General features: G+C 41.1%; 1 protein-coding gene across 4 annotated transcripts; it reads left to right on the top strand.

The window, feature by feature from the left end:
• LOC112460578 (protein AF-10-like) lies at positions 1 to 9,849 on the top strand. Of its 4 annotated transcripts, none has more exons than XM_025025330.1 (15): positions 1 to 320; positions 406 to 485; positions 956 to 1,120; positions 1,231 to 1,428; positions 1,524 to 2,204; positions 2,905 to 2,967; positions 3,336 to 3,667; positions 5,009 to 5,464; positions 5,542 to 5,725; positions 5,862 to 6,057; positions 6,323 to 6,475; positions 6,563 to 6,824; positions 6,903 to 7,031; positions 7,119 to 7,271; positions 8,041 to 9,849. In XM_025025330.1, the coding sequence occupies exons 1-14, from the start codon at positions 212 to 214 to the stop codon at positions 7,267 to 7,269; spliced, it is 3,159 nt and encodes a 1,052-aa protein (XP_024881098.1). In that variant the 5' UTR covers positions 1 to 211; the 3' UTR covers positions 7,270 to 7,271; positions 8,041 to 9,849. The 4 variants fall into 4 exon arrangements, with proteins under 4 accessions (XP_024881098.1, XP_024881097.1, XP_024881100.1 ...); XM_025025329.1 differs by having other exon boundaries at positions 5,859 to 6,057; XM_025025332.1 differs by lacking the exon at positions 2,905 to 2,967.
• The last annotated feature ends 605 nt before the right edge of the window (positions 9,850 to 10,454 follow it).

Below are 10,454 nucleotides of genomic sequence, written 5' to 3'. Positions count from 1 at the left end.
GGGTGGCGGGACCCCACCGAGAGCCGTCCGAGAGAGAAAGAGAGGAGAGGCCGCCGACTCGGGAGCAGCCTCTTCAACCTCTTGCCGCCGCGCGGAGACCCCAGGATGCGATCTTGCGACACGAGCCTCTTCGCCCTACGCAGCCAATGCCCGCGGTCCGTCGCCTAGCTCCTCATGCTAGTCTCGTCTTCCGAATTGCTTGGGGCACAGCATGAAGGAGATGCTCGGAGGGTGCTGCGTGTGTTCTGACGAGAGGGGCTGGACAGAGAATCCGTTGGTGTATTGCGATGGACAGGGCTGCACTGTTGCTGTGCACCAAGGTATTTGTTCACGGTCAACACCCCTTGCAAAATTATTACATTTTCCTCTGTCGATTGAGGAGTAACAAGCGTTATTGTTTCGCAGCATGCTATGGCATCGTCACTGTACCAACGGGACCCTGGTATTGTAGGAAGTGCGAGTCTCAAGAACGCAGCGCTCGAGTGGTAGGGAGAATTGTTTCTTCGCGCTTGAGAATGCTTTTCTCAGTACAGTAAAATCTCGTTAATCTGGCACTATCGCGAGCTTCCGCGGCCCCTTGGGCGAGAGGCGAGTTTAACACTTATACGTATTGGTTATTTATTTATACGTGGCCATTAGATCTTCGCTGATGAAGCATTCTTTATGTTTCTGTGAAAATACGTTGCTGCTTTTCTTGTTTTATTTTTGCTGTAAGTTTAGAATATTTTTCAATTTCTAATTGTTTTATTTACACTTATATATTCCTTACATTCTAGCAGCCCGGCAAATCCATTAATCTGATATAATCTGATTTTTATTATAGTGCCGAGATTGTACTGTATTTCTATCTTTATAATGGACTAAATATCCAATCTATTTCTTTGTTTATTACGATAGAATATGAATATTTTTTTTATTGAGATATATATAATTGTTTGGGATGTAATTTAAATAGCGCTGTGAGTTATGTCCGAGTCGGGATGGAGCTCTTAAGAGAACGAACCAGGCTGGATGGGCGCACGTCGTGTGCGCTCTCTACATTCCGGAAGTTCGATTCGGTAACGTGACTACAATGGAACCAATTATATTGGAGCTCATTCCTTCAGAAAGATTTAGCAAGGTAAATCTTTCATCGATGTCACAGATGTGGCCACGAAACAAGTTATTCGCTGTGTTTAATATCACATATACTTTATTATACCTCGTATCATAGAAATTTGATAATTTTAGACATGTTACATTTGCGAGGAACAAGGCAGAGGTAGCAGAGCAAACGTGGGAGCCTGCATGCAATGTAACAAAGCAGGTTGCAGGCAGCAATTTCATGTTACCTGTGCACAGGCTCTGGGCTTACTCTGCGAGGAAGCTGGCAACTATCTCGATAATGTCAAATATTGCGGTTATTGCCAGCATCACTATTCGAAGTTGGTGAGTAATTCACTATTGAATATGTATTAATCAACGGATATCAAGTATTAATTAATGTTGTAAAAATTTCTTGGATAACGTTAATTAATTTACAGAAAAAGGGCGGCAACGTGAAGACGATACCGCCATACAAACCGATACCCGCCGACAACGGTTCGTCGGACTCGTCGCCGGAGAAAGAGGCGGAGACACCGATAAAATCGTCGAGCGGCAAGCGGAAAAGCTCGAGTTCCAAGTCAAGCGCGAATTCTAAAAGTAAATCCAATGCTAGTCCCAGTTTAGAGATAAACGGCGTCGCGGACGACAAGAGCGGTGGTAGCGGTCGTAATACACCAAAAGACACGTCTACAAGTTCCAGCAAGTTCACGACTTCTAACTTTGTCGAGACTATTGTCACACAGTCGGAGAGCGTGTTCGGACACGATGGCAGCGGCACTGTCACCACCGTCGCCACGACGGCAACCGCCCCTGCAATGAAGACGAACGCCGGTAATTCAAACGTGGCGCACAAGAACATTGGGGGCCAGGGAAAATCCAACTCGTCGACTTCTAACAAGGCGAGTCATACCAGTAAGAAGAGAAAAACCGGAGCGCGTACGCCGACCGTGATAGGGAATGAAAACTCGAATCAATCGGCCAGCTCCGAAGCTAGCGGATCGGTCGTGATGACGGTCAGCTCTATGGCGCAGCAGACCGTCCCGAGCAACAATGTGCAGCCGACAATCACCGAAGCTACTAGCTTAAGCGTAACGACGGAACCGGAAAAATCGAAAAAGGTAAAAGTCTTACATATGTTATTACATTGAATTGGTTTAGCACTTGCTCCTCTTGAACTTAAACATTAAGATCTTTTCTAGTCTATTGCAATAATAAAGATTATATAGTTTGTAATAAATTGCCGGTATAACTAATGCGAACAACTGATTACGATATTTAATTATTTTGATTCAATAAAAAATAACGATTATTAAATAATACCATATACCATACGTGGATTTTGCATTGTCTAACTGTAACTTATGGAGACATTGTAACATTATATAATAATAGCTAATATTAATTTGAGAGATTTGCGATATTCGTATATAACATTATATAAGTATTTGCTTATGTTTACTTTTGACTGGTTTGTTATCAAAATCTCGCGACAACAGGTTTAACAAAATTTGCCTAGTGATCTTTGATAAGCCAGAAAAGCGATTATTTTTACATTTATCTTAAGTATCGTTTATCTTTATATTATAATCAAAATTTTAAAATTTTATGCTAATATTACAAGCATTAAGAATAAATTTATAAAGTTTTAAAGCAAATGTCATGAAAAATCAAACATTTAAAACATTGTCTACAGAATTGTACGCATCAATATAAATGAATATTTGACCACTTTTTCTTTGATCTGTTGGATATGTCACATCAGAATCACTCTTTGCCTGTGATAAAAATAAAATAAACAGGAAATCCTTTATTTGACAGCGAGCGGTTGATCTTGCCGCTCAGAAATTGTATCTCTGGACAAATTATATCAATTATCAAAAAGTAAGTGTTTGTTCCGCCAATAATATTTAACCAAAAGAATATATTTATATCAATTATGTCATGAATTAACAAAATATTTGATAAGTACAACGAGCAAGTCTCAATAGAAAAATTCTCTGTGCAAATCTATCTGACTTAACCGAAGCAACTAATTTCAGTAATGACACGTGAAAGAACTATTACCGTCACATTACTTTTCAATGATTTATCAAAGGTATAATTGAAGACAGTTATCGCGCTGTTTATTTCATCTCGGTATTTCTTCAAGCACATCTACAATGAATTAGTCATTTATCTGTAGGAATATCGTACTAGCTGTGGGATATGAGACGATGGCGATAACGCATTCTGTTTGTCATCGATTGCAGATGAAAGCCGAGAGCCCGATTCAATCGTCGTCGAGCACGCCGGTCGCCACGGAGGCCACCACCACGCCTGTGATAATGACGGTGACGCAGTCCCAGTCCTCGGCCGTCACCCAGTCACCGACAACTACGTCAAACAGCATCGTCGTATCCGTGCCGTTGATTGCCACCTCGCTCGCCAGTGCGGTTCAGAGCGTGGTGACAACCTCGCTGACGATGTATCAACAGCTGCAGCAGAGCATAATCACTACGGCTGCCAATACCGAGCTGCGATTGAGTGCAATATCGAACGCTGAGAGGCTCGCCGCGGAGGATGCACCGATAAAACGATCTCGGTAAGTTCTCTCGCCGTAGATACAAAATTGGAATTCATTGAGGGAGCTTGTTTGCAATTAGAAATTCTTTAAAAAAAAATGCATTGAAAAAAGGAGGGAAGCGTATAAAAATACAGATTAAATCAATGTGTTTGCTGTAAGTACAATTACATCACGTAATTGTGTCGTAACATATATTTTTTTACTGTGTAAAATCTGCCGCAGAGGGAGAAATCGCTACGGAGAAATTATATTTGGAGTTTAGTTAAGTTGCAGTGGGAATATCAGGGAAATGAAAGGAATGCGTATATCTCACGTTCTGTTTATCGCTGCCGTTAATACTGCAATCGAAATTGTGAACGTTGAATTTATAGTGAAGATCTGTGCAGTGACTGTGCATAAAAATTTGACGACGCGCCACGAAGTGCCTCGAGTTTTAGGCGTGAGGGATGCTCCGGGACAGTCGGAGAAACGACACGCGGCTTCAGGAGTGTCACGCGCCGCGTGCGTTCAAAATGGCGGGCGCGATTAGTAAACAAGGTGGTCGAGGTTCTAACCTCTTCCCACGCCGGAATCGGCCATTCGTCTACGGAGTCGAACGAGTATTCGGGCGGCCCATCGGTCGAGCGAGGGACAGTCATCGGGGGAGTCGGGAATCGGGACGCGGGTCCGGGTGCCGCGCGTTCGTGCCGCGGGCGGAAGCAGCCTCGAGTCGCGAGTGCGACGGAAGATGGAGCGTGTTTACATCAGTGTTCTGTGTATGTATTGAGCACGGTAGTTCACTCGGGGTCATTCGACGAGTGAGCTCGCGTGCGCGCGCGCGCGCTGCATAATAATTGCATCGCGGAATTGTTGCAATACATCGCGACGTGTTTGTGTGTGATATTAACATTATAACGCTGTAACCTCGGTAAGACGAGGGGTGAGAGAGAGAGAGAGAGAGAAAGAGGAAACGTCACCGGTGTTGAGTGGCCCCGTGACTCGGTTCACGTACTCGAGGCGCGGGTCTTGGCAAACAGGAGGCATTGAGGTTATGTTTGTTTTTTCCTCGGCAAGGCGCCTCACGGGCAACGAGCGACGGAAAGGTGTAACGTGACATCGTAAATGGCACTCCGTCGTGACGACCCGCCTCAGCGTGCGTTGATCTTCTCGTTTTTGTCTTATTAAACTGTTTGGGAATTGTATTTTCCATCGGGATAATTTCTGGCCGTGTGTTAAAATAACGGGTTTTTTTTTTATTACCACGCTGTTAGCCAGTTGTTACATAAAATAATGGACGTTTTGTATTTTGATGGAAGATGTGTGTCACAAGTTTGATGTGATTCGCCATGCTAACCGTTTGATACGTTCGCTAACTTTCAGTTCCCAATCGTCAGACAAGCAAGAGAAGCCTCGCAAACCCAAGCGCGGTTCGTCCAACAGCCAACCACCACTGCCGCAGTCACAAACGATAAACCCGTCAATCGTAACCTCTGTATCCAGCACCGCAGTCGTGTCGACGTCCAAGAGGGGTGGGAGAAACAATCATCAGACTCCTCCACCCGCCGCCACCGTGGCCCCGGTATCGTCAATTATTCAGGGCCCTGCATTGGCTACTGTCGGGCACTTCAGTAGCATCAGTGGCGCAGGCTGCTCTGCGAACATTATGGGGCCGACTGTCAAGGAATCACCGCCTAGCAGTCCTGGATCAGAGAGTATGAGTAGTAACACGGGCAAACGAAAGAGGAAAACAGCCGTATCTACCCCTATCCCATCTGCATCGACTACACCGACCGTTCTTGCTAACGCCATGATAAAGGAGGAGAACAACATAAAACTGTAAGATTTGCAAATAAAGAAACGTCTTGTCGTGGATAAATGCAGGAATGTGAATGTTTCTTCTTTTTTTTTCTCAGATTTCAAAATGGAGTCAGCGCACCGCACATGTTGGGGAATCAATTGAATCCTAGTTCAACGATGGCGCAAAAGATGTCGGACACACTTTCGCAGGAGCTCGAGGCCCATTCTATATTTACAGAGGCGAGTAACTCCAATACAAACATGATTGGACCGCAGCTGCACAATCGAGTACTAGCATCTGTACGTAAAAAGACAAATTGCCATATTGAATTCGAAGAAACATAAATCTTGTTGGTTTATGGTGTAATTCATTCTTTTTATCAATTAAATTGTTTAAGATAAATTTTTTTAAATGTTTTATTCTTTTTTTAAGCAGATACGATGTGGCCAACAAAGCATCCCACCCACTTCATTTGCCTCGGTTTTCTCTACGAGCGGCGGCATTACGAGTACAGCCAATACCAGTGGAGTTTTAGGTAGTGGAGCAATCCCACAGACGTTAGATCAGCTCCTGGAGAGACAGTGGGAGCAGGGAAGTCAATTTCTAATGGAGCAAGCCCAACATTTTGACAGTAAGTGTATGGCAAAGGAAAAAACATGTTTAAAGTTGCATGGGTTTGACAAAGTGAGAGGACCATGCTTTGTTTTTTATTTTTCGCAATAGTGTCGTCGAAAAAAGCTGCATGCCACACTTTACGTTATACTTTTGTCTTATAAAAAAAACTTGTTTTAATTAAAATTTGTTATTTTTAACGGTACAATATTGCTTTGGCCTCAAATAAAAAGTAAACGTATTCAGAATATGACAGAAAGCAACATTATTGAAATCTGTTGCAGTTGCATCCCTGCTTTCCTGCCTACATCAGTTGAGAGCTGAGAACCTTAGGCTAGAGGAACATGTAAATAATCTCCTGCAAAGGAGAGACCATTTATTGGCTGTGAATGCTAGACTCGCTATTCCGTTGACAACTCAACCTAGTTCACATCCAGGTTAGTTAGATCAACTACTTGACGATACTTTTTGTATCTCGTTCATGAGAAGACAACGCGCATAATGTATATTTTCATTATTTTCAGTGAATAATATACATCCAACGGTAAATCCGTCTCATCCCAATGTTTCACACTCGGAAGTGCCACCCGGCGCTCCGGCATCGGTACCTAGAGTGAGCCGCGAACCGCGAGTGAACAACACGTACATACCTCACTCCAGTACTAGTAATCATCCGACGACATTGGAGAACGGTTTGCCGCCAGATCCTTCCCCGCCTGCGGCTGCTTCTCTCGCTCAGTATCACCGAGGATCATTGGTTGCGCCTCAACCAAGCCCAACGATGAGGTGACGTATTTGTTCTTCGCGTAGAATACCGTTAAACGTCGATTTAAACTGATCCTTTATTTTCACAATTAAATATAGGCACAGTCCGGCTGGAGCTGGATACCTGCAGGGTCAACCAAGCAACATAGTATCACCGGCGCCGGCAAACACTTCCGGCGTGGTACGAAATTCATCTGTCACGCCAGATCCATTGCGTGGAGTGCCGAGGTGAGTGAATAGTATTTTCATCTCATTTTTATTCTGTTTATCTCGTTATTACGGGCATAATTTTATGCGTAACACATTGATTGTCAGGTCAGCGTCGCAACCATCGAGCAGTTATATGCCGTCGATGTATCAGCCCACCATGTCCAGTCTCACCAGTAACCAAGTAGGCGGAGTTCACAATCTTCACTCGCATGGACCCTCGCCGACTAGCCACGGGCCACCGGGCAAGCCCAGCTGAAGGTAGATACAAACTCGACGTAGCCGTGAGTCTTAATTATTAAAACGAGATTCGTTGCTACGTATATTATTCAACATCAAAGGACCCAATCTCACCGCAAGAGAGACCTAACTGCGCTTCTTCGCGAGATATACATTTTTCTACGCCACGTTTATCGGCAACCGTTTTCCTACTTGATAAGAAATGTCACTTTAGTGATGTCGATTGCAGCTTACAATGTACAGACATATATCTCGATTTGTATATCTTTTCACAAAGTATTTTAAAGTTGTTACATATATATATATCAATCATATATATACATATATATACATATACACTGTACAAATCTAAATATTTTGCACGTATACTGATAGCGATTTTACCGTGGATCTCATTGAAACGCTGTGTTCGTATGTATGCATCAAATCAAGTATTCGCTATAGGTTTTTTTACTATCTTCCTATTTTTATCTTGTTGGACTTTTATACGTACGAGCTATATGTACATTGCAACTGTAACAATATTCTAGAGACTCAAATAGGAGATGTATAATAATGTAATAAAAAACTTGCAATTTTTTAGACGAAGAAGCAGTTAGGAAGATTTGTCTCGCAGATTTCTTTAGCAAAGATATTTTGCGAATTAAATAAAATTATTAAATTTTTGATAATTTATTAGGATTTTAAAATATGCTAGGACATTATAACAACATAACAATTTTATTTCACTTTTTTCTTTAATTATAAAAATTAGGCACGTTTGAGACATGCTTTTTATCTCTCTTTGTAGGCATCATCATTGAACAGCAAATCCACAGATGTACAAATCTTAGACTGTAAGTTAATCTATCGCGTTAAATAGCAATAATACGGTAGGTGTACATTCTAACGACGGTAACTGCGCGTATTTCTGGTGGTGCGACAAAAGGATACCCGAAATTTTGTAAAAAATTAAAGGAAAGAGAAAAAAATAACCGGGGATCAAGAAAAGAGAAAATTAAATTACTGGTTGCAATAATTTTGGTAAATTTGTCATGCATGTCAACGATTCTTGTTATATACTAATGTTCTGTCGAAGAATCGTAATTTTAAAATCGACGGGCTTCACTTATGCAGCTTTCCTATTTCTTTACCGTACCACCGTTATGCACCGCAGCGTGTGTACTATACGACAATGATGATATCGAGTGCAACCTATTTCAAAGCTAATTTAATGTATATTCTAATCTTATACATACACGTAAAAAAGGGGGAAATTACCCAAATATGTACAAGACGAGCACTGCCTTTCGCCAACAAGAGCTGTGAAGTAGGTTGATCCCAATTCGACATTTTCTAACGAATGCATGATCGTTCCGTTCAACTTCATTTGCCGTCATTCAATTTCCTCTCTCCATTCAACTTCCCTTTTTCAGCCTGTAGTTTTTATCAATACTGTGTCGTCATTATGCATAAATTTTCGAGGAATGCAAATAGAAGGAGACATTGTGCCATCATTTGATCTACAACATTAAAGACATATAATTCGACCGTTATTATATCAATTACTTAATTGCATGTTAATTTGGTGACAATGACTCTGTGGTCGATAATATAAATAATATTTAAATACTTGCAGAAAAAAAAATTATAATTGCACATAATATAATTTGTATATTGAAGTTTGTGATCTTAGTGGAAAATTGATTTACTAAATTAAATAATTTATTTATATAAATTTTATTTATTAATTTTTATAAATAAATTAAATCCACTCTTCATCATTTAATTCAATTTACTTAACTCGTTAATAAATCAATTCTGTCAATTTACATGTGGAACAGCATCAACCACGAGAGCAATTATGACATTGTGTATTTACAGCAATTGGGAATTTTGTTTTGATAATTTTATTTTCTTAGTAATCAGATTTTGCGGCAATCTTACAGCCTCGAAATTATGACTGTAATATTAATCAAGGGCGTAATAAAAAATTACAAACAAGACCGCGAACCACGGCACAGATCTTGATAATGCAAATATTTAAAAAACTTGTGAATACTTGTGCGATACATTTTGTATATGTATATGTGTATGTATTGAAATCGCGAAACACGCGAATAATCGTGTAAGATATGGGACGCACGATCGTATAAAGCCGAAGCTACGTTGCTTAAGAATGATGTAATATTCGTATATGTCAGAATTGAAATTCGTTTTGCTGTGCGTCTCCGTGAAAATAGCCTTCGATTTTCTATTCGCACCATCATGTGTCTATGATTTCCGAGAGCGTGCGACGCCGTGTGCAAATCGCAAAATCAAAAGTGCTAGACGGTACGGTAGAACATTTTTAGGATATAAGACTTGATAAGAAAACATAAGGTATTTCGCTCAAAGGCTACGGTATATGTAATATAATTTAGCTCGTTTATAAGTCGGCGAAGAAATTTGCATGTGATACTCCAAACAAATCACAGAATGACATATGCAATGTAAAACGACAGTTGTAGAGGGAGGGGGGAGAAAAGAGGATCGACAAGTGTCCGCTGCGGCTCGAATGCATAATTCACGGATAACGTCTCTTCGTGTCGTTGAAATTGCGGAAGACGAGTGGGGGGGGGGGGGGGGGCTGGGCATACTATTCGCAGACGTCAAAAAAAGCAGAAAAGAAAATGAAATAAGGGGGTACACTCGCAGGATGATACGTCCCATGCTGTCGCTTTATTTTTGCACCGTGGTTACGAGCATAATACGAGATTTCTCAGCCTCGCAAAACTAGTTAAACGAAATTATATAAATATTATTATACGTACGTATGTTCGAGTTTGTCGTACAAAACTAAAATTTTCCCAAGACCACCTTCCAGTGATTACGATATACTGCTTGTCGACGCGGCACAAAAGAGTTCAGAGATTTACGAAGAGCTAGGGATCGACTGATAACATTTTACCGCATTGTGTTCTTTGTCGTAATCCGACGATGTGTTCTCAAAATCGATATACATCAATTTTCCCCCTTGCATTTTTGTTTACAAGACACTAGATGTAATTGCGTTTTACGTAAAAGTATTAGCTCGCATCGACTGGAACACGACTGGGGTGGTCGAGGGACAATAAGATAAATAAGGGAATCGATTGTATTGTCGACTAAATTTGTAAGTCCGATTAGTGAATAGTGACGGAAAATTTTTAAGCGAAAGAGAAAACTAATTAGGGATCTAGATTT

The sequence above is a fragment of the Temnothorax curvispinosus genome, unplaced genomic scaffold (assembly GCF_003070985.1).
Source record: "Temnothorax curvispinosus isolate PA1 unplaced genomic scaffold, ASM307098v1 QBEX01010645.1, whole genome shotgun sequence".
NCBI classification, from domain to species: domain Eukaryota; kingdom Metazoa; phylum Arthropoda; class Insecta; order Hymenoptera; family Formicidae; genus Temnothorax; species Temnothorax curvispinosus.
This window is presented reverse-complemented; position numbering and strand designations above follow the sequence as displayed.